General features: G+C 40.1%; 1 protein-coding gene across 1 annotated transcript in view; it reads left to right on the top strand.

Moving 5' to 3' along the window:
- LOC133981547 (contactin-1a-like) overlaps nucleotides 1–20,598 on the top strand; it is a 29,656-nt gene extending 9,058 nt beyond the window's left edge. The window contains exons 3-23 of the mRNA XM_062420298.1: nucleotides 127–253; nucleotides 1,163–1,341; nucleotides 1,727–1,822; nucleotides 2,797–3,003; nucleotides 5,110–5,209; nucleotides 5,556–5,737; nucleotides 6,065–6,189; nucleotides 6,672–6,789; nucleotides 7,129–7,276; nucleotides 8,181–8,308; nucleotides 9,041–9,213; nucleotides 10,511–10,634; nucleotides 13,051–13,212; nucleotides 13,532–13,681; nucleotides 14,255–14,325; nucleotides 15,061–15,295; nucleotides 16,297–16,400; nucleotides 16,857–17,046; nucleotides 17,152–17,264; nucleotides 17,384–17,540; nucleotides 20,515–20,598. Of these exons, the coding sequence (XP_062276282.1) occupies nucleotides 127–253; nucleotides 1,163–1,341; nucleotides 1,727–1,822; nucleotides 2,797–3,003; nucleotides 5,110–5,209; nucleotides 5,556–5,737; nucleotides 6,065–6,189; nucleotides 6,672–6,789; nucleotides 7,129–7,276; nucleotides 8,181–8,308; nucleotides 9,041–9,213; nucleotides 10,511–10,634; nucleotides 13,051–13,212; nucleotides 13,532–13,681; nucleotides 14,255–14,325; nucleotides 15,061–15,295; nucleotides 16,297–16,400; nucleotides 16,857–17,046; nucleotides 17,152–17,264; nucleotides 17,384–17,540; nucleotides 20,515–20,591 (2,966 nt within the window). The 3' untranslated portion in view covers nucleotides 20,592–20,598. The remainder of the gene's footprint in view (nucleotides 1–126; nucleotides 254–1,162; nucleotides 1,342–1,726; nucleotides 1,823–2,796; nucleotides 3,004–5,109; nucleotides 5,210–5,555; nucleotides 5,738–6,064; nucleotides 6,190–6,671; nucleotides 6,790–7,128; nucleotides 7,277–8,180; nucleotides 8,309–9,040; nucleotides 9,214–10,510; nucleotides 10,635–13,050; nucleotides 13,213–13,531; nucleotides 13,682–14,254; nucleotides 14,326–15,060; nucleotides 15,296–16,296; nucleotides 16,401–16,856; nucleotides 17,047–17,151; nucleotides 17,265–17,383; nucleotides 17,541–20,514) is intronic.
- The last annotated feature ends 6,542 nt before the right edge of the window (nucleotides 20,599–27,140 follow it).

Raw genomic sequence — 27,140 nt, 5'->3', positions numbered from 1 at the left:
CATTCTTGATGGAAGTGCTCCAGAACTGCCAGACAGAAGCTGAGATTTAACACTTTGATATTTCTTGTTTGTAGTTTGACCAGTTCGATGTTATTTGCCCTGGTCTCTTTTGTTTGTTGTCTACAGACGAAGCCACAGGTTACGGGCCAGTGTTTGAGGAGCAGCCGGTGGATACCATCTACCCAGAGGAGTCGCCCGAGGCCAAAATCACCATGAACTGCCGGGCCAGAGCCAATCCACCTGCCACATACAAGTAACATATGTTTCCCATAAACCCAGCCTCATTACTGCCCACTGTGCATTCTGTGTGCCTCCCATTCCTCACCATCTCTCAGGCTGTATTCAGGCTGTTTTAGGAACTGCCTGACTGTAAATGGCAAGGTCACAAAGATGTTTGTTTTAACCTTCTCCATCTCTCACCTCCAAGGTTTACCATGTCTGTGTGTCACTAGCCAACAGTGCACGATTGCATCATTCATTTTCAAGCTATTCCCACAAAAATGTGTTGTCTTCTAACAACCTGCACATCTCATTTTGTTTAAAGCTGATCATTTAAATGCAAAAATACAACACGCGAGAAAAGCCAAATAACAAATGAGATGTTGTTGCTGCTGCCGCAACAAACAGGGCGGCCATCATATCACCACCTCATTTCACTGCTCAAAATTTAAAGCATTTTGGATGATCTATTTCAATTTAGATGTAAATATATGTAAATGATATTGCTCTGCATCCCCCTGAATCCGTTTCACTGTCAGAGAGCCCAGAATTAGATGTCCAAGGGGAAGGAATTAGCTTTGACCGCAGCTGGTATTAAGTGCTTGAATGGGTTCATATATAGTACAGTCAGCTATACCTTTCAAAACATGGAACTACCCTCAGTGTATGAATATTGGTAAATTGTTACAGTAGGTTTAATGCAAGAAAAATCAGCTGGTATGATACTGCACCATGGAGGACGAAATGCCAGCAACAACATACAATCAAAATATTGTCTTTATCTTCATCAGACAGGTTTTATGTTTGTGGTGCTCCATGTAAAATGAACCATTTGTCAACAATTATAGTCAAACAGTAGTTCACAGCAGTCTGCCATATTATGTTTGACCCTTAATGCTTTCAAACTACAGTAATATACTGACTGTGATTGCTCTCCTTGCAGGTGGATGCTGGACAGTAAGGAAATTGACTTGAATGAAGAAAACAGCCACTACAGTTTAGTGGGAGGCAACCTGGTCATCAGCACCCCCATTAAAAACAAGCATACAGGAATATACTCCTGTTTGGCCACCAACATGTACGGCACGCTCATCAGCCGAGAGGCCTCTGTCCAGTTCGGGTGTAAGTGGCCCAGATGTGAACATTTAGCCTGCTGTGATGTCCAGTACCATGCAGCTTTAACTTTAAGAGAGCTGCCCTAGAGCTGTACTTTCATGCATATTAAGAGCTCCGAAATTGCAAGCACAGCTGGGACAAATCCTAAGTGGTGTGCAAAGTGCAATTTGTGATTTGTTTAACTACGGTGCCAGCGTGGCTAATGTACTTTTCTATTAAAACCTACAGCTCAATTCTGAATCAGTTGTTGAGCTTTATACAATTCTTAACCCTTTAAGTGTAAAGTTCATGTAAATTTGTTGTACAAAATGCTCAAATGCGAATATATTTGACAGGATTTTGAGTAGCTCTTCACTCTGAAACTGTCTTTTTTTTAAATCTATTTTCTCAGATCTTGATCTTTTCTCATCTGAGGAACGGGAGTCGGTGTATGTCAAAGAGGGACAGGGGGCAGTACTGCTGTGCGCCCCCCCACCACATTATCCAGGTACAGTGTTTTCCTACAAGATAATGTTGAGCATCCCTCATCCTGAAGCAACAGTGGCACAGTGGTTAGAACTGATCTATGACCCCACCCCCCAGTCTGCAGCCTTGTAAGTCAGATGGACTGAAGATTTTAAATTTCCCAAATGGAATTTCAACTGCTCTGTTAGCCCTGTAATGGACTCCAATTAGTGAAATAATGAAATGAACCAAAGACGTTTTTCCCATGTTGGCTTGGGATTCACTTGCCCTTCTTAATGTTCTCTAAGGTATAAAAACAATGACATCACTGACTCTGCCACTGTCTCATTATCAGTTTTAAGCTTTTTTTCCACAGTTTGCAGTCATCTTCATGGTGGATTTAAACCTTGTACCCCCTCATGAATGTAAAAGAATAATTGAATTGGTTCATTGGCTATATTGCATTTAAGCTAGGTCATTACAAAGGTTATTTTTTGACACTTGTACTGACTTGTTTGTTAAAGTGTTTGCGTGTCTTTATTTGGCGTTGTTGTATTAGTTCTCCTGCTTTATATCTCATACGCTTTACTATTAGCACAGCTATTACTCAGCTACAGCTATTAAGCATAAACAACTGTACTCGTACTTTACATTGTCATGCAAATGAAAATCCATCAAACACTACAGTCTGAAAGCTTGGCTCTTCCTCGCCCTCTCTTTTTCTCTCTCTCTGTACAACATCAGAATTAACTCAACAGGCGAATGTGCTTATAGTATCTCTCTATTATGCCTCTCAGTCAAAAGAATTATAAGATTTCCTCTGAAAGGTTAATAGATGCTTGAATAATAAACCCCACTCAACACCAAAGAATTGTGCTGTTTTTATCGCTCATGTATTGAGATGATTCAAACCGTGCCAGCTTCACATCCAATCCCTTCAGCTCTTTCCAAAGCTGTTGCTATGGGTCCAAGGTCTTGATTGACAGGTGGCGTTTTGTCATGTCTCTTTTTGTGCAGAGGAGCTCTCATTCAGATGGATCCTCAATGAATTCCCCACCTTCATCCCACTGGACAAGAGGCGTTTTGTCTCCCAAAGCACGGGCAATCTCTATATCTCCAAAGTGGACTCCTCGGACAGCGGCAACTACTCCTGCATTGCATCCAGCCCGTCAATTTCCAAGAGTGTCTTCTCCAACTACATTCCTTTAGTGCCTCTGGCTGAACGTAAGAACCACACTTATGTCTTTCTAGTTTCTTTCCAGTTTCCCATGTTGTAAATGATTTAATGGAAACCGTGGTTTTAGTTTACTACATTAGTAAGAATTATTTCTGTAGTAAACACGAGTCACCTGCACCCAATTATTCCAGTGATCTTAAATGATTGGTTGGTTTAATTACTGGACTGATTACAATGTGAAAATTGGGCCTCAGTAACATTGCAATTAACAGCATGTCATGATATGTATTGCACTGAAATTAATACCTCTCACCTCAATATGCAATGATTTATTGTGTTTAAATGTATGAAAATGCTTAAGGTCATTACAATGGTAAAATACTGTATTAGAGATGTTTCTGAAAGAGATCATTTTCAAAGATGAACTTGACCATAGGAAGTAACACAGCAGTAAAATACTGCATTGATTTTTTGTCTCCCATCCCTACAGAAGCTCTAGTTTTAATCACGCTGGTGCCTGGTTCAGGTGCGATAAGCTCACACCATGATAGTGACTCTTAATATTAGTCTTACAGGAACAAATGATCTCAGAAGTAGACTGACACACAAGAATGTGCTTTTAGATTGAGACAGCTTGCTATGAAGAATGAACAGGAACATCAACAGTCCCAGAGATGGAGACCAAAAACTAAAGCTGAGCATTTGTTTATTAATGTTCTGTGTGCTTGTGCGGGTAAGGTAAGGTAAGAGGCATTAATGCGAAACGAGGCACTATTTTAACACTTTCCTTGGGGGCATTCCCAAAATTCATTAATTATTCCATTGTTGATGTAGACTTTAATAGTCATCTAACTTTGGCCAGCTTCGCCTGTGGGAGAGGGTTAGGGTTAGAACAGAAACTGAAATGTGGTCTTCTACCAGAGAGATGATGTTTTAACAGAGCATATCAGTTGTTTTGGCTCTCTCGTGCATATGTGTATTATGAGATGCCTTCAGGGTATGACATGGTCTGTATTTATATATGTTGTTTTTGTGTCTGTCAGTGTGTGTGTGTGTGTGTGTGTGTGTGTGTGTGTGTGTGTGTGTGTGTGTGTTGTTTATTTGCACTTTTTTTTAACATGTTAAAGTGTCTGATTTCACTTATTATGTCTGCTAACCTTTTAGGTTCTGCATTATATACACTGGTACTAAGATGAGTCTTTTTCTAGTATCCTGGTTATGTGTTTGAGTATGCAATCATCATATCCTGGTTTCAGAAATGGGAATTACCCTTTTTTGTAGTTTTGAAAAACCACCTGCTACCTTTAGTACCCTGATAGAAACCGGGATACTGTGGCCTCCAGGTTTGTGATGTCATATGTCTGTGATGTGAGCAGGTGTTTCAACAAGTGGAATTAGTAGTTAGTTCTTAGTCCTAGTATAACTACTAACTATTTCATACCACAGACTAGTCCTTCACTCACAAATCAGATGACAAAGGTCATTGGAGGACACTATTAGAGCGGTAAAATCTCTGCGTTCATTCTTACTTGCTGAGGTAACATAGTCAGTATAGAAATGACAGGGAGTGGTTGAGATGTTGGAGAAATCAAAGACATAACTAGATTCTTGTAGTGTAATTCAAAATCTGGATACTGGCGCATCAGACACAAAATAACGTTTATTTTATAACAGACTTACCCACTTAGGCCAACTTAGTCTCCACTAGTAGACACCCGGATAGTGTATACAGTGAGATAAGTAAACAGGTTTCACATGTCCTATGTAACTTCTATGTCTTGAATGTGGTCAAAGCAAGGTTAAAACTGAAATTCTTTAATCCTTGTGTTGCTAACCTTACTGTAAAAGTCTCCATCGCACACTGTGCGTGTTAACGTAGGACACCTGGCTAAAAGAGCAAACATACTTGAGTATCTTTTGGTTTAATTCAGCCCACTTTATTATTTGATGCAAAATTGTTCTTTTCTGGTGTGTTGTTTTATTGTATACAATCTGTTTTTACCATTCCTACTTTGACGGAGATCTTGCATTTTAACCAATATGCCAGACTAAATAAAGTATTTTAATCTAATTCCTCTCCTTATGCTAAATATTTCCAGCTAGAAATGAGTTTTGCTCCAGTCATAACTCTAGTCTGTTGTTATTCTTTCCAGGTCCCAGCAGGAAATACCCTGCTGACCTCAAAGTCAAGTTCCCAGATACCACTGCTCTGGTGGGGCAGAATATCACCTTGGAATGCTTCGCTTTGGGGAAGTAAGTGTGAGGGAACACAGTGTTTAGCTACTGAAACATGCATTAAATGGTCAAATTAAGTGATAATGGATATCAGTATACATTAGTACATATTAACTTTCAATAATTCAAATACAGAATCTTAAGCGTTGGGGATCATAATTATCAAAACAGTATATTACTGTAGGTCATCCTAAAGTGTGGATTAGAACATTAGACAACTCTCTTCAACTCATTGTATACTCATTGAGGTAAATGATTTATATTACATGCTTCAGAGTGATGCTGACTTGAGTGCCATTAATGCATATTTAATACTAGTAAAAGCCTGCCTTGTGTATAATTTTTCTCTCTCTGTCCTTTCTAGTCCCGTCCCTGAGATCCGCTGGAAGAGGTTAGATGGAGAGCTGTCACCTAATCATGAGGTGCGAATGGCAGGGTCTCATCTGCACCTGTACAATGTGCAGTTTGAGGACGCTGGCACATACAAGTGTGAGGCCTTAAACTCTAAAGGAAAGGACTACCACACTGCACGTTTGTTTGTAGAAGGTAAGAAGTTTGTTATCTGTCATTTTAGCCTTCTTATCTTAAGATACATTACAGGGAACACAAATATTCTTAGTCTTGGTCCATATCAGCTGTATTAATTATCTGTGATACACAATGTGTGTATCACAGATAATTAATACAGCTGATATGTAACTGATAGTGGCTCTTATGAGTGCTTAGTGTAGTTTCTCAGCTTTTTCTTTCATTAGCTCTAACACCTACTTTAATGCCTCAAGTATCACCCCATATCATATATTATTCAACAGCTTTGTAGTTTTCTTTTCTTTTTTTGAACACTAACTCATTTGCTCATGTCCTCATTTGCAGCTTTTCCTGAGTGGGTGGAGCACATCAGCAGCACAAAGAAAGACCTAAGTAGCGACTACACCATGTCTTGCATAGCCAGTGGCAAACCTAAACCAAGTATCCACTGGCTAAAAAATGGAGAACTGGTAATATTCAAACAGAAAAATCGTAACTTTCCTATAGCCAAGCAATTTAGCTTTTGCTGTAAAATTGTGTCCAGTGTGCAGCCCAGGGTAGTTCCTTTAGCACAGCAGTGACAGAAATATGGCACTGTGGATACACATCATGTCAAGAGAAACTACTTGGTGTTATTGAGCTGGTGCCAGCATGGGTTGTGTAACCCTCCATAGAAACAACTGTCATCAGGCCTGAATTATACCCAAGAGAATAGCAGCTAGTGACAGCAGAGCGGGGGAGGTTGTGTATTATATGCCGCTGGATACATTGTTAAGCATTAATGAAGCCTTCTCCTAGTCAAATGATCTAATTGTCATCTGTACCTCTGTAGATGTCAACAATCAACAGTTTGATTTTAATCGTTTGCTTAATAATAGAGCTTGAACTGTAGGAAAATGGTAAAATGTGGGATGATGATATTTTAACTCTACACTCCTGTGATTTTCCACAGTTTGACAAGAAGGAGATGAGTTTCAAAAGCTTGACATTTGACGATTCAGGGATGTACCAGTGCATAGCAAAAAATCCCCATGGAGTCATCTATGCCAGTGCAGAGCTGCGTGTGTTTGGTGAGTCAGACTTACAGCCACAGCACAACTGGCTGTGTCAGTGATTTAAAGGTCACGTTTCAAGCCGACTAATTGGAGCTCATTAAGGCATGGAAATATGTAGTACGATGTCATATTTTGTGAAGAAAAAACACTTTTGCAAAGTTTAAGAAAACATAAATAGACAATGTGTCCAAAAAGTGGACTGTTCATTAAAAGTGGCACACACAATCTGTTTGATCAGTACACTACACATTTTTATGAATGTAAAATATGTAAAATTAATTTATGCATGCATGCAGTTAATGCATATTCTACTAAGTTTGTGATGAATAATCCATACTGTCCGTCCTTTCACAGCCTGTGCTCCAACATTTGAACACAACCCAGTGAAACAAGTCCTGGCAGCTAAAAACGGCCGGGTGGTGATCCAATGTCGACCCAAAGCAGCCCCAAAGCCCACCTTCTCCTGGAGCAAAGACACTGAATTGCTTTTCAACTCTACCAGGTAGGCTGACTCTAAATACGATGGCATGTGCACATATATTTGTAGGCAAGGCAGGTTTGCCTTTGTAGTTTTTAATGCAAATAGTAATCGACCTTTTTCTAGGAGACACATCTGGGTCAATATATCACAAGGACATGTATCTTGCGAATCCCTGCTTTAATGTGTCACTACTCTGAAGGGGATCTGGAGTAGAAGGCTTCTGGAGTAGCGAGGCACATCTAGTGATTCTGGGGATCTATATTAATCTCTACACCCCTAAATCTACTATATATTCCAAAAAAAAGTCTTTGCAGTTGTTGTTAGTCAATGCTGTCTGTCAGTGGCTGACATTAAGCTTATTCTCAACCTCATCAGCCTGGACAGACTGGATGTGTAAACCCCTGCCTTGTGCTCCTCACTGACAAAACAAGCCTAATCTTGGAGCTCTGAGACCCCCAACCTTCTCTCTCCGCCCAACACACCCCCAGTCACCGCAGTGGGACTCAGACAGAGGAGGAGCAGTGGCCAAATTACTATGCAGCATATGACTCTGAATACTCACTATGGTGGCTGTCTGCATGAGAGAGGGTGTGGAGTGGTGACGGGGCAGCTGGCACGATGCTATTTGCCATGCATTAATATGAAAATATGATAAAAATGAATGGACATTTTTTGCCTTGCCTTTAGCTCAATTTAATGTTGCGTCTTGATGTGTAGATTCAAGTTCACATATGTTTTTCTTTGAAAACTATATATCCATTAGGGAAAAGGCAGATATTCAGAGTACTTTCATAATTTTTCATCATCCATATTACCATGGAATAACATACGCTGGACTTTTGACCTTCATATTTTGTGCTGAATATTTTATACCATATAGCTCTTTCTCTCAATATGTGAAGAATTCATTCTGGTTTCTCCTCAGAGTGTTAATCTGGGAGGATGGGAGCCTGGAGATCCTCAATGTGACGCGGACAGATGAAGGCAGGTACACTTGCTTTGCAGAAAATGACCGGGGCAAAGCCAACAGCACGGGATCTCTGTTGGTTACAGGTAAGTTTCAGATAATGAGGAACGCTTAAATAACTCTTTTTATGCATCTATCTTATCTAATGTCTCCAGGGCTGTTTGTGTTGCTGTGACTGATGTCAGTCTTGGCTGGCAATCATTCCTGTCACAAACAGTCCCGACCTCCAAATGTCTGCTGTTGTTGAATAATGGCTCTCTGAGCAGCACGACAGCATACAGGCTACTGGTGGATATTCAGTTATTCCCCAAGGGCAAAGACAAGAGGGGATTGCTTTAGATCAGATGTGATGTGACAAGAGCCCAATCTTCACCCTGTTCAGTGTAAAATGAGAAGAAAACATGAGTAATGAATTTGCTGAGATAATTTGATTGTATACCAAATAATTATACTGATGTGAGTTATTTTGCTTGTCATTCTTTAGACGTGCAATCTCAGCTGTCAAACATTTTTAGGTTTTTTTTTTTTTTTTTGCAGTCAAACTAGTTTTGCAGGATGCATAGCTCTTCTCTGCCCCCTTCTGGCCACTTGTGTATATTGAACAATTGTACCTATTTTATTTTATCCCCAGTTACATTAGTGTAGATAATATACTGTAGGACTGGTCAGGACTCCCTTGTTGTAGTTATTTGTCTGTATCTTTCCTCTAAGGAATCATCAAATTCCCCATAACCTCAAGACAGTTTCACCAGGCTCCATTCCTTCAGTGGCCTCTTTCTCATTATTGATATCCCATCATCCTCCTGTTTTTTTCCCAGAGTCCACAAAGATCTTCTTGGCCCCGTCTAATGCTGACGTTAAAGTGGATGAAGACGCCAGGATGCAGTGTGCCGCATCACATGACCCCTCTCTGGACATCACCTTCATCTGGTCCCTGGATGGCCGGGTTATTGACCTACATAAGGATAGCCAACATTATGAACGCCCCTCGGTGAGATAACATGTTGATCAAGTAGTTATTTAAAGACATATGAACCAAAATATCTAGTTTTGTTTGATAGCTTACTTACCCTCAACCACAACCACAAAATCTCAGGGACGCACAGCTTTAACTTGAGCCTGGAGTTCATCCACATCAAATCATATTTGAGGTTATATTGCTGTTTGCTGTATTTTCATTGGAATACCTGATAGGGTAAAGTACAGTATGCTTTTAAATGAATTCTTTCCCTGAATAGCCTAGCCTAGCAGTACATTGTATATCAGTTTAATAGCAATTTCCGCTAACATCCATTATTTGTGACATGACCTACAGTGCTCTCTCTCTCTCTCTCTCTCTCTCTCTCGATGCAGCTCTAACCATAAGCAGTGGTTAGCATTTCTCATTTGTCATTCTGCCCACTAGCCAAACACCATATTATGATTGTGATTGATGATAGCCCATTTTTGTACACAAGGAGGATTTTCCCCTCGTAAAAATGGGGTCTAGTTCCATTTAATAGTATTTGTGTGGTATTAGCAAAGCCAATTTGACTCTCAAACAGCAAGTTCAGTGCAGCCATGTATGCTTTAAAGAAGATTATCATAATGATTATACCTTTCTACATTGAGAGCGCTGACAAGAACAAACATTGTGAGGAGCTTGACATTTCTTCATTGGAAAAGATATAAAGCAAGAACCAAACTCACAAAATTGTGTTCAACCCATACCTGGGGTAGAACAAAACATGACCTTGTTCTTTTGTGACTTTGACATGTTCGCGTCATGAAATAGACGGTTGCAATTTTTCTTTTTACTGCAAAAGTCATTAAATTGATCAATGAAGTGATTCAGCCCCAAAGGCAAAAATACGCGTGTAATGAAACAAGAGGTACCAAGTTAATTCCATGTCATTTTCTACCTACTGGTTGTATTGACATCATAATTGCACTGATGGTCTGTAGGGAGTGTCCTTACACTTCAAAGCAGCCAGGAAAGAAAGAAAAAGTATATTGCCATCCATTTCATGAATTGGACATACAGTATCAAAGTGAAAAACAATGAAAAACAAGTTCATGTTTTGCTGGATGCTCAGGGTGGATATCTCAGTTGCTCCGGTCTTGCTGTACTACTTAAGTAATTGGAAAAAAATGTCCTTTTTTGTCATTTTAAGATGATTTGCATGTTGTGTAAATATCTAACATCATCATTTGAGCTTCGGCAGGCACACAGTGAGAAATATTCAGCTCATTATGAAGGATGATTTGTTCACTGGTAAATTAACTCTCTGGTGCTTTGTTCTGTGCAGAATGGAAGCTCAAATGGTGAGCTGTTGATTAAGAACGCCCAGCTGAAGCATGCTGGACGCTACACCTGCACTGCTCAGACCCCCGTTGACAACGTTACCGTCTCGGCCCACCTGGTCGTCAGGGGTGAGTGCTGCAATTACACCTGCATACAGTCATTTATGTGTAATGTGTCACTTTTAGAGAAACTTACTAATGCTCTTTTTCCTTATTCTCAGAACATGAATATACAGCTAGAAATTGAAGAGAGTGCTTGTAAAATGAGAGAGAGACAAGGAAACAGACAGATAGCACAGATAGCATGTTCTCCTGTGCATGTTTGAGGAGAAGTAAATCTCTCCAGAATAACCAGACTGTTGCATTTTTGGCTGGATAATCTGTCAACCCAGATACTTCATGCAAAAGACAGTGAACGAGAAAGCCCTGGAAAAAGCTATGGAACGAAGGAAATGGCTTGTGTCGTCATGCAGGAGGCAGAGACACACACCACACAGAGAGGACTAATTGTATACATCTTCCACTCAGGAAAGATCTGCCAGACTAAAAGATGATTCATTCAGCCTCCAGTAACTGGCTACATAATCTATCTAAGTGTGAAAATCAAATAGTCATGCATATGTCTCTGGTTCTATACCTCTAGATTACATTGTTTGTGTTCATGTTAGCACATTGCAAATTACAATCTGTAGTGTCGGGCAAAATAAATTAAGTTGGAAGACAAATTATAACATTATTTCAGGGAAATTTGCTTCTGGTAACACTTTAACCTCCATATTTAGAATCTAAATAAGTATACAAACATTTCATTAATGGTTTATAACACATTGTAATGTAGTATATAAGCATGTAAGTATTGTAGTTGTAGAGTAGACTAAAGAGTGTCAGCCCCCACTTGTCTTCTTGAGAGCTACTGTATTTGTGAAGGTATTAGTTGTGCAAAGCTATGTGATGAGTATTTGATGACTAAAACTTGTGTAACATCCTAGATTTATATCTCTCGCCACAGTGTTTTGATATGGAGTGCTGCTAATTTCAGTACTTCTTCCAGCCACACAGCTATCAACACATGAAAAAATAATCACTGCCACACTTCCACAGAGCTCCGTCTGTCATTTGCTGTATTTTACCTCCTGGATGATTCACTGGGCTTTGTTTTCACCCGCTACTTCCTGATGAGTGAGAGCTTGCCTTACAGCTCACCCTTCAGGTCTTGAAACAGGCCCAGTGTTGGCGGACAAAGGGTCTCTTCAGATAGGAACTTAAGAACTCTAGCAGTGATCTGGTTGCCAGTGATCCTTGTTGTGCCCTGGGTGTGCTGCCACCGCCGCTGCTTTCAGAGCAGGTGCTGACAGATGGCCAGGTGAACGCACAGCGGCCGACTGTGACGTTTTCCAGAGTGGAACCAAAACACAGGCCCTGGGCTGCTCCTAATGGAGTGCCAAATGCCAGCAGTCCGGGGAGCAGAGAGGGAGGGATGAAAGACAGCCATTTATCACTGCAGATGAGGAAGTAGATCTCCTTCAGGAGATTGTCCAAGCTAAAAACACAGCTCTGCACCTGTAGGTTGTTATTAGTAGGGATTTGAGATAGGGAAAGGAGATGTTGTCATGTGATGGGTGTGAGTGTTATTGTAGAGTAATGTTACAGTCAAGACTAGAACAGTAGTGAAATGAGTGAAAGGTGTGAGTAAAGAAAATATTCATAAACCTGATTTGTGGGAAATATGGCTAACATTGAGGCATCAGTTCAAACACTGCGCTATGCATTCATCCATATGACGCAGTGTTGTCCAGACAAAGAAAGTCTGCACAATATTTCATACTTTACATTGAATTGCAAAAAATCTTCAGTTTTCAGGACTACTGCTTTCTCTCCTGACTTTTAACAGAGAGTAGAAGCTCAAGGACTGTCCAGCTTTAGCTGCCTCATCGCCTTAGTTGTCTCGGCTCATATTCGTGACTTGGAAAAAGTAAATCCTGGATGATTTCTGAGGCTGTGGGTTGGGAGGCTCACCCTGACACAGTCTGGGTTTTCTATTAGGCCATTTTCATATTCCAAAGACAGAATCAAGAAGACCAGTAGGACCAAAAGAAACACTGGATTCAAAAGCTGTTGCTTAAGCTTAAGTTGCTTTAGTTCACATATGTCAATTGGTTCTAAGCTGTAATGTCTTAATCCATCAGTCTTTACTGATGTATTTTAAAGAAGGGACTAAAAAGTGAAAATGTCAGGGCTTTGATGTGCTGTGTTTCATATGCATCAGTGTTTTTTCTGGAGACTAGTGTTGAAGTATAAAGTTGTTAAAGGGCTCAGGACTTTTGCCTAGAATTTCGTTATGAGCTTGACTGAAAAACACTACACCCTCCTTCTCCCTATCTGTATTTTACATATATATATATGTGTTATATATATAGGAAGTTCGCTGTCTGCTTAAGTGACAAGTAGGCACTTGTGTGACCTTTTGACAAAAGGACAGTGCACCCACATTTGTGTTCTTCACCTATAACAACCCTAACTTGACTCTTACTCTTCTCCCCAACAGGTCCCCCTGGTGCCCCAGGTGGAATGCAAGTGATTGACAAAACTGACAAGAGTGTAACGTTGCAGTGGAGCCGTGGAGCAGACAACCACAGCCCCATCTCCAAATATACCATCCAGTACAGGGACTCCTACTCAGAAGATGTCTGGAAGGATGCCACTACATGTAAGAACACCAGCCGACTTCTTGGTCAAATAAACACTGCTACCTTGCTGAGCTGGCTTTGAGGTTATAATGATTTGGGCCATGCCACATAGTGATACTGTAGGCTTACATGGTGGTCACTGTTTCTTAAAGATGGATAAAATGTAATTTTTCATGCCACAATGACTCAAAGTATAGGAATAGGTTCCAAAAATGGAAATCCATTGCTGTTTTAAGGATATTTTTGTCAAATTGTGGGACAGAACAGTTTTTACTGTATAATGTTTTAACTTACCGTGTTATATCCCAGACAAAGTGAAAGCTGTTCATTTCTTTCTAGCTCCTGCAGATGTAGAGGGGAACGCAGAGACAGCCACAGTGGTGGATTTGTTCCCCTGGACTGAGTATGAGTTCAGAGTGATTGCCACCAACACACTGGGCACAGGAGAGCCAAGCAGCCCGTCACATAAAGAGAAAACCATGGAAGCAGGTAAGATCGTGTCCTGACTTAAAATAAATGAGACTTATGGAATAAAGAGTGACTGAATGGTCATGGAAATGTGGGTCCACAGTCCAGCTTTCCATTCTGACATTTATTCATTGTCATTCTATTACAGCACTGTTTACTTACATTAAGTATCGCTGTAGAAATGAGTCAGCAGAGATCCCATCATGCCGCACTTCCTAAAGCAGAAGCACACTGCCAAACTGACCACACAAGCCTCAACAAATGAGCACTTTGGTGAAACTCTATACTAAGATTCAATTATAAAATGAAAATCACAGGCCCTCTTAAAAAAGTAAACATCATTTGTGAATAAGCTACTAGACTTGAAGCAAAACAGGAAAACCTTTGCCTCTTTGCCTCCCTTAGTGGCAGTGTTCCCACATTGACATTAAGGTGTTGCATTTGGCGCAGGGGAAGACACTGATATTGTATTTGCAGAGGAAGGATGTTTCAGGAGCGCTGCCAGGGATAAGTTACAGCCTGTGTGGGTTGGCGTCGTTTGTGTGGATTCTTAGCATGTGAGCTCAGAGTTTCATTGCTGCTGTCTCATTGTAGGTCCTTTGGTAGCGCCTTCTGACGTCAGCGGGGGTGGAGGGACAAGCAGGGAGCTGATCATCACGTGGACGGTAGGTTCGGTCTTTCCATTGGGCAAAGTGGGGGTAAAGGTTACAAGCTTAGAAAATCTGATTCTCTTCATGTAAAAGGCAGACAGAAAAAAAGACCTGCTAATGTTAGCTCACCTTAATCCAAATAAGATGAAGAATTTAGAGAATATGTTAAATATGTGATAATAATGTTTATTTTATAGTATTTTTCAAAACAAAGTTAGAATTAAACAACATTTCTAGAAATCTGTTTTGAATAGAGATTTAGAAGAAGTCACTGATACATTTTAGTGTAGTTCATCAACAGATTAAGTTAATGACAGAGTTTGAATACAGCACACCACAGAACATGTATGTTTTTATGCCAAACAAAACAAATCGTTATCACAAAAATCACTGAATCATTATCTACCATTTCTCTGCCGTGACCGTTGATATATAAGCTGTCATGGTCAAATTGCTTTTTGCTTTGCTGAGGCATAGGCATTCAATTCCTGAGTAGCTGGAGGATTAGGCAATGTGTTTAGAGATTAGCCATGTCAAAACAGGCATATCTTACTGGACATATGGTTCAATGATAAAACCACAGTGCCAACAAAAGGAAATGAGGCGTGAGGACAGATCGGGAGGGTCGAGCCAGCGAAGTGTCACAACTCTTTTTGTGTCTTACACTAAATCCTAGCTTATGTCATAAGTGTAAGTGGATGATGCATGATATGCCTCACTACATTAATTATTTTATATTGTTTTCATCAGCCTGTACAGCAAAGGTACTTCTACGGCCCTAATTTCGGCTACATTGTGGCCTTCAAACCCAAAGATGGAAACCAGTGGAGGAAAGTTACAGTAGCCGACCCCCAGGCCAGGCGCTATGTCCACAAAGACTCCTCCATCCCTCCTTCGACAGAGTTCCAAGTCAAAGTCAAAGCATTCAACAGCAAAGGAGAGGGACCCTACAGCCTAATGGCTGTCATTTATTCCGCGCAGGACGGTAAGTAGTGAGGAGAGTGTGCCAAACTGATCTCATAACAATGTCACAGATCAGTCCGGTCTTGTTGTCTCAGAATTGCAGAATGAGAAGTTCTTCAATATGCCAACACTCAGCTATTTCAATCTGTCAGTGTCAGCTACTTAGCACTACCAGGTTTTCTATGGAGTAGGACCCATTTAATAGCAGTTCTCATGTATAGTGAGGAATTTTAATACCCCTTGAAAGTGAACCCATCTTCTCCTTTCTCTCTCTCTCTCCCTCTCTCTCTCTCTCTCCGTCTTCCTTGCGGGGGGATTATCATGATCTATGTAGCATGAACCAGAAAGCTGATAATTCGCCCAAGGATGCAAAGCATTTAGCCTAGTTATTAACTTCCACTGACAGACAGTTGAGATAACCACTGGCAACCGAGACATGATGGGTTACAGAGATGCTCCGTTGCCATGGTAATGCACTCTGGGAACGCAAGCTGCTCAAGTGCCTATGATTTTATAGTTAAACCTGCAAAGAGCTCCACTCTCCAGGCATGCGTGCGACCACTTGTAGTTGTGTGCATGTTGGCAGAGCAGTATTGTTTTGTGTGCGTTTGTGTTCAACTCAATGGCAGTAAGTGATGGGTTGTTGGTCGAAGGCCCAGTGTGACAATTTGTATAACTAGCCCATAAGTTATGAAAAATTGTCTGATGGGCCAGTGAAGGAATGTGGGCTGAGAGACATTTCTGTCACTTGATGTGTTCCTTATGGTGATAAATTCACATGATTAAAATAATGCTTAAGCACTGCTGACGGAAAAATTGCATTTGTAAGGCCAATGGACACAAACCATGAAGTGCTAAATAGGTAAAGGTCAAAGAAAGGGATCTATTAGCATGTATGGTCTATAGATCTATATTATACTAATTATATTCATACAGATGAAATATGTCATTACCTCTGAAGGACATGTCCTTGAAAATGTTTCTCTCACTATAACCTATTTTCCACCTTGTGTTTCTCTTCAGCTCCGTCTGATGCTCCTGCCAGTGTTGAAGGCAGAGCTCTCTCTGCCACAGAAGCCATCGTGTGGTGGCTGCCTCTCTCACAGAGCAATATCGATAGATACCAGGTCAGTACAAGAAATTACGCAAACATACAGTGTGTGTGACATACTACAGCTTGAATCATGTAGCATCTAAAACATTTGGTGATTTGGTTCCTTGACTACTTTATTTAGAAACCACATGGCTGGAAACAATAACAACTAATTTGCTATAACTTACTAAAATGTTTCAATAATCGGAAGCATTACTATGAAGCATACTGTACATACATACTGTATGTATATGTATGTATATAGCCATTTTTCTAAAGACGTCTTTCATTCATTTTATTTCATTTTCAAATTCTGACACAAATGAGTAGAAGTTGTATCATTTATCCTTGTATCTACAATAATGTTTCGTGTTCTTGGAGCACTTGATGAGCACTTTCCTGTCTTTATGCTGCAACAAAAACATAGTTTGTACCAAGTTGCGCCAGTTTGGGATCCAAGTCATCTCACCTCTGTTCCTTTGTGTCTCAGGTGAAGTACTGGAGGAATCAAGAAGACAGTGAGGGGGGAGCCATGAGAGTGGTGGTGCCCGGCACAGAGAACCAAACCAGGCTAGAGGGTATGAAGCCCAATTCCGTTTACCTTATTGAGGTTCGGGGGTTCAACTCTGCAGGATACGGGCCACCCAGCAAGCACCTCCAGATCCACACCAAGAAAGCCCGTATGTTGATGTACAAAAGCAGTTTAGTATTGACCAGAACCATGTATTGTCCAGGTGTACAAATTTGAGTAATCTTATTATTCATTTTTTTGTCTCTTATACCAGCTCCAAGTCAAGCCCCAAAAATAATAGGTAAAAAGTTAAAGGGCCAATCAGTAAATATTGCATGGGAACATGTGGAACCACTGGCTAACGAGGCATCAGTAGACGGTTACAAAGTGAGTACAGTTCAACGTTTATGCAGATTGCTGTATTTAACTTTTTCTCTCTGAAGTGAAACATTAAGAAGCTTCTAGGTACCTGACATTTTCTAAACGCTGTATGTGTGTATACCCAGGTGCTCTACAGACAGGAGGGCCACTCCACAGGCACTCTGTACACAACCAGTAGGCGGTACATTGACCTTCCCCTGCTCACAAATGGGAACTATGTGGTGGAGGTGCGGGCACACACAGAGGGAGGAGACGGGGCTGTGTCACAAATCAGCATCACCGGTAACACATGGACTCTAATAATGATAATGCCTTTTAACATTTGTTTTCCTTTTCCTTTTATTGAAGTAGAAAGGCATTTTTATTAAGTAACTGTTTAAAAATGTTCATTGTAGCCTCGCGCTACGTGTGATTTAAAAAAAATGTTTTTTAATTAAATCAGGAAATGTTCATTCTGAGATGAAATGTCTGTACTTTGTTCTGTCTGTACTAGGGATGCAACAGTACAGTGTGCCCACGGTTCGGTATGCATCACGGTTTTTGGGCCACGGTAACGGTACGGTTTTGGTATCTTAATATTATTTTAACTCTAACATCCAGTCGGTTCTTTGCCTTTTCTATTTTGAATCAACAGGGTACTACTACTCACTGTAGCAGAGGCATTATTAGATGTAAAAATAAGTAAAAGTACAGTTATAGTCAAACCACAAAATGTATTATAAAAAGGCACCACTTATCTTACTTGCCTTTTGTTAAAAAAAAATAGGCAATATCAAATATTTTAAAAAAAAGTGCAGTATCAAATTAAACTTGCTGTATTATAATAAATATATAATATAAATATTTAATGTAACTGAAATGTGTGCAGGAGGGGAGATTATAACGAGGTTCAATTGTTTTCATCATATGACAGAATCCGGTGTTCGCAATCACCGAATAGGGCTGCAGGTATTTTGCTATGAAGAGGCCCACTTCTTTCGTTATTTATTCATGTTTTTCTGAATTGGTTGAAAACTGTTGTTGGAAGGCAGCTGCAATAAACGGTTGCATTTTAGTTGACGAATCAGCTCTCCGTGCTGCTCCACTGACAAGCGATACAGCTGTGTGATGGTGACGTTAAGTGAGACATGTTGGATGCGTTACCTGACGAGTAGCCGACGGTCTTTTTGCCCTTGTCATTGTACTCAACGCTGAATCCAAAATGTTCCCACACAGCAGATTTATATGATGACGGTGCCTCTTCAGATTTCCTTTTCTCTTTTTCGCGTTCACTCACCATGGTCTCTGGTAGTTACCATCAGAAGTTCACTTTCCTCTCTCTTCTCCAACATTTCTGAAGATGGTCTGAACAGAGCGGTAGAGAAAACACATCCCTCTCTAAAGACTGGTCCTTAGTATCTCTAAATGCACAACTTGCACGTACAAGGACCAAGTTTTGAAAATTAAAGTTTTATGAAGGGCGTACCGAACTATCGCGGGTCATCTTTGTGTATTGAACCGAACAGGGCGTATTGAACGGTTCAATAAAATGTTGAATACCGTTGCATCCCTAGTCTGTACTTTGTTACTGAAACATGCATTAAATTCACTTTGAAACAATTAAAACAAATTGATAACAGGGCTGATATGTCAGGATTTAGGTGCCTGTGTTGTGTATAGTGTCTATGTTTTTTCTTTTCAGTAAATATTAATCTTTCTGATGGAGTGAGAAGGGTGACATTTTCTGTTAGATGAAAACTGAAATAAAATGTACTGGTTCAGAATAAAGTATTGTGAAAAATAATATGCTGTCTTCACACAGGATTAGTTTCACATCAGTGGAATAAAAATAAAGAAAGTCTTCAGTTACTTAATAACATTTTGAATCCATAGTACTAAGGTGACATACTGTGACTGTTCATTTCTGGCCTGCAATTTGCTAGCATGATTATACCAGGTTCAGAGTTGGCGATGGGTTATCATTTGTCAGAGCGGGAGGTTTCCCATGAGACAGAGCATGGATGTCACTTCAGCTTTCATGCCTGAGATTGGAGGGTTAAGATGGAAAACTTTACAGTCCATGACTAAAGCCCTGATAGCCCACTGACTCAATCCCCTCTCTGGCTGATGGACTGACAGGTAGGCTGACTGGCTAGAGGAGGCCATAAGCCTCTGTAATTGATCTTGATGAGCAGAGGAAACCCCTCATGTGGTTTTCCTTATCACTTATCGTTCAGTCCAGACCCACCTGACAGCTTGATTTCACAGACTGGGGAATTTAAGCCGTGGGGGATTTCAAATGCAGGTCATTGACAAATGGAGGGGCATTTAAGGGGATCTCCACACAGATGGGGTATAATATCACACTTGACACACCAAATATAGTCTTCAGTTTGATGAATGAGAGTGGGACACTCAAGGGACAAAGACAATTTCCCTAAAATAAGCAGCCAATTCAATTGACAGTCCAGTTCACTTGGCAATTTCGGTCTGTCAGTCTGTTGGACCACCAAATTGCCCAGAATGCAATATCTCAACAACTACCAAGTTGATTATCATGAAATATGGTCGATTTCAGCCCTAGGGGGGCTGAAGGATGAATCCTACTTGTGATCATCCCCAGACTTTTCCTCTAGCACCACCATGAAGTTAACATTTGTGGTTTTAACAGAAATATCTCAACAACTGTCGGTTGGGCTGTCATGAAACTGACACACATCATTCCCTCAGGATGAATTGTAATAACTTTGGCGATCCCCTGACTTTTCATTTCGTACCACCATCAGTTCAAATTTTTAATTTGTCCAATGCAAAACTTTCCCATCAGCCTGAGCTGATAAAAGAAGGTTGTTAACATGTTGTGCTAAAATGCATTTAGAGCCTGTCAACAGCCCTAACCCTAGCCCATCTAACATCTCACTGTGGGTGTTCCTGCTTGAACTATTCCTTCCTGTAGTATTTATAACTGATTTGATGACCAAATAGCTCCAAATATCTCCATTTCTTGTTAGGCCCCATACATACATAAGCAAGTACTTAAAGTCAAATGGCAATGCTTGGCCCAGCTGGGTCAAACACGTGCCCCCTCGTGAACATACTCAACAAGTGCTTTTGTTGTTTCATATTATAGCAACTGTAGCTTAAGGTACAAATGTCCAGGTGACACGCTGCAAAATACAACAACGCATTAAATCAGTTTGCATACAATGGCTCGAAGTGTTTGCATTTGTCTTGTAAAACCAAAATTTACATACTTTCATCTTTCTGTGTGTCTCAGGTGGAAGTGTCATGGCGGCCCAGTCTCTCAGCATACTCTCCCTGCTCCTGGTGGCTCTCTTCTGCCTGAACCTCTGAATGTAGCGCCATCTTTGTCTTCACATCCCGTGAAGGAGACTCTTTATGGTTGACGCCTATAAGGACTTTGGGACTCTTTCCACAATCTTTTGGTTCCGCCCTGTAACTGGGACTTCCTATTCCAACTCTTCCCCTCCGGAATATGTTCGTGGAAAATGACACAGAAATGGAAAAATTGGAAATGGACATCCCTTATTTATCCACAAAAAACCTCTTTGGAGGAGTGTCAAAGGAGTTCTGTCAACTTTTTAAATATGCCTTATATAAATGACTGCACTTATCTTTCACAATAACTTGTTTTAAAATGGATCATGACTGAAAGTGTAAAACCTAAACTTTACACAGGTTGGCTGTTAAGTCTTTTTACATCATGAAGCCAACCTTTTTGATACAGATAATGATTCTGTATGTTCAGAAATGTAGATTTCATTTGATCTGGATAATCTATCCTACAGTGCATTCCATAGTTTAATGTAAACAAGCAGCTGTGAAGGATAAGTGTATATAATTATAAATATGTCCATATGTATTTCTTTAATTGCAGTTCAGTGGCATTTTATTCTATTTTCTTTTTAAAATGAAGCACATCCTTTGTTAGAGATACAGTCAAAGCAAATTTCAACCTCTCATACTTGGTTTTATTAACAAGCATCATAGAGAAAAGCAATTTATGTCGTGCTGAATAATATATCCGCTTCAGTCAGAGATGTTTATGTCAAGGAATTGACCATTTATAGCATGTGGTCATACAGTTACGGTGACGGAAAAGGCTCTGCTCTTGAGGGAGCGCTCAAAGAATCAGAGCAGTTACGTGGATTCAGAGATGTAATAAAATAAATCTTAGTTAAACCAACAATATCACATACAGTACCAGATAAGGAGGAGGTTGGGGTAATGGAGGGAGCTGCAGCATCAAACTGTTGGCATGAGCGTAATCTGCAACATAACAGAAAACTGATCACCCAATAGCACATCACCTGCAATCATTTAGAAGCCATAAATGCCCATAATTCATGCTCATCACAAATCTGACAACAATAGCACAGCAACAAAGCTAAACGGAGAGCCTCATAGCTTATACACATGTCCAAGCAAACACAGCCAAAACATTCTGTCACAAGCAATGAAACAAAAGCATGCGTAGCACAGCAGCAGATATTTGGTCGCAGTCCGACAATGAACACATGAAAACTCTGCTTTTTTTCTGGCATCTGAACCATTTTGAATAAACTAATAATTGCGATGCTTGTTGGAAAACAGCTCATGCCAATCAGCCGATACGAGCATGACTTCAGTGCTTTGCCTTAACAAATGCTATGCTTCATTTGAGTGAACCACACTTAGTGCAAGGAACTTCAAGGAACTGACCATTTATAGTACATGGTCATGCAGTTGGAAGTTTGATTTAGCGGAAACGGCTCTGCTCTTTTAGGGAGCTCTCAAAGTATCTGAGTAGGAACAAGGATTCTGTTGAGAGAGCTAATAACCCAAAAAAAAATATCCTCCCTGCATGATAACTATAAGCAGGGAGTGCATTAGAACCCCTAAAACAACAGAGCCTCAGCAATCTGCCATTCTAAATCTATACAAGTATGTTGCATTTTCCCCTGAATGCTAGTTAAGCCCTTCTCATCTGAGATGAACTTCAGACAACATCCTGGCTAGCCTAAGATTTACATGTGGCAGGAGAGAACAGTATCCCAATTTAAGGAAAATATTCTAAAGTAAATGTACCTAACCAATGTGAAGCAACAGCATGTGCAGATTCCCCTTGAATGCTATAAAGCCCTTCTCATCTGAGAAGTAACTCAGTAGTCTTGATTACTCTCAGATGAACAGAGGGTGAGACACTACAAGTATCTTTTTTATGATATGTAACAAAGGTCCTTGGCTGCAATCAAACCATATAATGTGGCAGTTATGTGGCTTGCACAGTAACCATTTGGCTAGTGGGACGTACCCACTACTAGTATTTTGACACAAGGGAAATACTCTACAACTAAAATGTACCAAGACAATGTGGAGAAATGCATGTTGGTCTTAGATGCAAGCCAGGCCTCCTGTCCTTTAAAGCATATACCAAAGTTTGAGTAAAGTTTTCTCTCTATCCACTAAATAGCATGCATGAGCTAACGGAATACCGCAAAACAACTCCAAAACATATGCCCAAAAACAATTGAGCCCACACAGGAGCATTCAAATAAACCTTGTTGTCAATGTCCAGACAACATTACAAAAAATTAGCTCAACTGCTACACAAGCAATGCAGCCTCATAGACACATGTGCTGTCTGTTTTCCTGTTTATATGTGTTTCCCCTTGCCTTAAGCTGAACCCCACCTTATCTTAACCTAACCAGTTATCTTAGCTATACCTAACCATAACCTCAGCGCTAACTCATTCAGACCAGAAACAACTTTGCATTAAAACAACACAAGGGGTTGCGATGGTAGGGGTGTGTTGCTTCAAGTGCTGGTAAGACAAAAAATACAATCGAGGAAGTCCAGTTTGACGTTTCAAGCCACAGAGCTTCAAAGCTAGTCTTCATTAAGTCATATGGTTTGCTATCTAATATGCCATGGATGTTTTATGTGATTTGAACAAAAATATATTGGTTTGACCAGCACTCAGCTCTTAGTCCCAAATCCTCACATTAGCTCTATTACTAGAATATCAGTTACGAAGTGTGTGCATACTGACATTGTTTTGAACTTTCGGGGGTTTGGGCACATGGATCCACATTTGCAAAGCTGAATGTAAAGCAAACTGTGACAACTAAAAGTAAACAACATATCGGACATGGTTTCAAATGCAAAACTGCAGCTATGTGTGCCAGGGGTTATTTGGTTTGCTTACCACCTCTGGTTATGTTTGCACAACTGTGCAATGATCAAGGTTTCTTGCCACATCTCAAGACAGAAAATTGCTCCCTGTTATTGAACTAAACTTTAGCTAAAAGCATTTTTGTTTTGACTGTATCATTAGGACCTCAGTGGTACCAGCTGGTGCTTTGTAAAGAATGTTGGCATTTTATTTAGTGTAAACATTTTTCATTTCATCTCTCTCATTTAATGGCTTTGTGTGAGAGTCACTATTAACATTTACAGTGAACAGTAGCGATGTTCATGCCCTCCAACAGTTGTGCAATGTCTGATTCATCTGTGGCTACTTTATATTTTCTAATAAGACAACTTGCCTAGCTCGTATAACAGTAATCTAGTATATTTCATTTTTCATGATCTTGTACAAGTATAAACAAAAAATAAGCAAAGCCATCCATGTCAGCAGTGAGAGCCTGTCCAAAGCTCGTGACGTTGTTTCCGCTGCATTATTTTTGTCTTTTTATTAACATGTGATAAGAGATATATAAACATTATCAACTGCTGTCATTTTTGTTTATGATTATTATATATATGTTTGTCTTGACCCACCTCTGGTTGGACAGTTTAAAAGTTTATTTCTCTCAAATGGAGGAGAAAATGCTGCGTTTTGAAGTCCTCTAATTCATTTCTGTTGTGACTGATGCTGGCCATGCGTCTACATTGTGACTATATCAACATCCACCACAAAGTGCTTTTCCCAGTTTTCCTTCATGCAACAAATCATAAAAAAAACATTGCCAAATGCATGAATGCCTTGAACTTTGACATTTTGGCCAAAACACTGGCTCTACATTCTTACATGCATGACATTGGAGACAAAGTGGTACATGACTTTGCAAGAAAATCAACATCATAGTGACTTCTCAAACCACTCAGCTTCATATGAAATACATTCCATTCCTGAGTGACATCCCTTTACGTCACAGAATAGATCTAAGCCTAATATGTGCATTAGCTGCTAAGCTACATTAAGCCAGTCATCTCATGTGAAGTCTTTGGGAGAGTCTTTTTAGAGAGAAAATCTAACACTGACTAAAGGAATCTCACTCATTAAATTTAAGAAATGGTCCTGCAGTTTTGCGCACACAATGGTTGGGATTTGATAGCATCACTGGTGGCAGTGGCAGCATGTTTGGCTGTTTGCTGAAGTTCAGTGCTTCGCTGGACGTGAATGGCACGTATGAGGGATGAAACTAGAACCTCTCATTGGCTGGACAAGGAACAATAAAAGTGTAGTTAACTATAATATTGCTCTGTTGTTTCTCTTTTTGTGTTGTGTGAGTCTTGGGTAGTGTGAATTTGAGTTTAAGTGTGAGTGGCGCTGAATGAATATAGTATATTTACAGTACCAGTCAAACCTACCCTCTCATTCCCTTGAATGAGAAAGTGTGTAAGTACAGGTAAAGCTGACTGTGAGTTTGAGTCACATTTACAATCCAAGACAACATTGGAGTTTGAATCTAAACCTGCGTTTCACTGTTGGCGTGTCTCAGATACGACTGATTGTCAGTATGAGTGGAGATGTTAATGGCTTAAATATTGAATGGCTAAAAAAGTCCTGCCTTAAAGGATATTTTGATAATTTAAAGTATGTATGTATGTTATGTTAACAATAAAGTCTTTTTTTTTTTATCGCTATCAGCTCAATAACATACTTCAGCAGATGAACAACACAATGAAAGTACTAAATATACCAATAAATACAACCTAAGTTTTGAAATGACCACCTACACTTGCTATGGTAGTCCTATACAGAACAATAGTAGTAATGTAAAAACATCTTCACCACAAAGTCCACTTAAAAACTGTTCTGGAGCGCTCCATCATGCCACATGATCATCATTGCGTTAGTCATTGCACTAAATCGGAAGAGTGAATTTGTACATCATTAATTGTATTGCACCATAGATCAAAAGCTGCAGTGTTATCAAAGAAAATGAAAATCATTAACAATGTAAATTAAGAAAAAAAAAATCCAAACTATCTCTTCAAAAGTCACTGTTAAAAGTTTTTATTTACAGTGTGTCAGTTTGAGTTGATCAAACCTTGAATTGACTGCATTCTGAAATACTGACTATCTCAGAGGGCACAGCTGAATATTTCCAGTTCAATATGTCCACAGTTTCACTTTAAACACACACACACACACACACACACACACACACACACACACACACACACACACACACACACACACGCACACACACACACACACACGCACACACACACACACACACACACACACACAAAACAAATGTGCCAAAAGTCGTAAGAAAGGCTATGAAATCCATACAGATCCTCCACTGGGGTCCGGCACAACTAGTGGCTTTTTTTGCTCTTAGGTGTGTTATAATGTAGACTCTCTTGAGGTGTATTAAAATAAAAATCTCTGCAAAATGGACTCTTTGTTAGAAAAAAAGGAACATGTCTTCATAAAGCAGGTTCTCACATCCATTGTGTCCTTAGTCAGTCTACCTTGGGATTAAAGTATATTTGACAGACACTGGTAATGTGTGAAATATCTGAGGCAGAGTTTCAGCTATCACATATCAAAAAGGAGAAACTAGAGCGTCATCTATGATTTATGGGTTCCCTCCATTAGCCTCTCACCTATTTGCAACAAGTCCTTTTTCTTACCATTGTTTCTCCGGGAAAAAGCTATTCTTTACCAAAGCTAGAAGCAAATATATACAGAGATAGTGTTTCAATCTGTCCTCCATTACAGATAAGGCTGACCCAGTCAGTGTCCAGTTTTTCAGACAGAAACAGCTGTTAGAGTTTTGTCTTCTATCAGGTATCCAGCAGATGAAAAGTAGATTGATATCCCTTCTCTTCACGGATTAGGTCGGACCAAATGAATCAGATTTAGATTCTTATAAAGCTTAGGTCATCTTTCCATTTCAATCAGGGGTCTCAATGGTTATTCACTGAAATCAGCTCACGGAGAGAACAAAAGGTGGAGATTGCTTTCATTTTTCTTGATTTTGTTCCTGATCTGTTGGCTTATCAGTCCAAGCATATGGCCTGTGTGATAGGTCTGAGCCCAGGAGGCTGTGTAACACTTTCCCCTACATGCAGACACACACAAGTGTTACCCAGGAGTCTGCCTTCTCCTCCAGATCACATCCTCCAGCCTTTAAACTCATTCAGCCTCCAGGAAATATAGCTATTTGTTGGCAATTGAATTAAACATTTAATTTTATGTCACATTATAAAGTAATATTAGAGGTGATATTTCATTTATAATGACTGTCAGGGGGAGAACTACATTCTTCTGACCTCCATGGGCATGTGCTTTCTGCAGACAGGTGTGCAGTTCCAGGACAGATTGTGCTATTGTCTTTGTAAATCTACACCTGTTCTTTGACAGCTCAGACAACACAAAACATACTTTAAAATGGTGCACAGCAGACTAGAACCAGACTGCTTCTGAGAGACCTGAAACGTGATGCCCTTTCTGAGATGCCTGCAATATGTCATGCTGTGTCAGGCAGTAAGATTGGCCTGGACTCACGCAGGAAGGCTTTAAAAGCGACGGTCTCCCCGCAGATATTGTGTTACAGTCAGGGTTTAGCTATTGAGGGACCATCATCCCCATGAGACAGGGTTCTCTGGCATTTTTTCAAGACTGCAGAACCTCTGCTGAAAGAGGACTAAATTCATTTAAT

The sequence above is a fragment of the Scomber scombrus genome, chromosome 6 (genome assembly GCF_963691925.1).
Source record: "Scomber scombrus chromosome 6, fScoSco1.1, whole genome shotgun sequence".
NCBI lineage: Eukaryota > Metazoa > Chordata > Actinopteri > Scombriformes > Scombridae > Scomber > Scomber scombrus.
The sequence above is the reverse complement of the archived record's forward strand: the minus strand, read 5'-3'. Positions and strand labels throughout refer to the sequence as shown.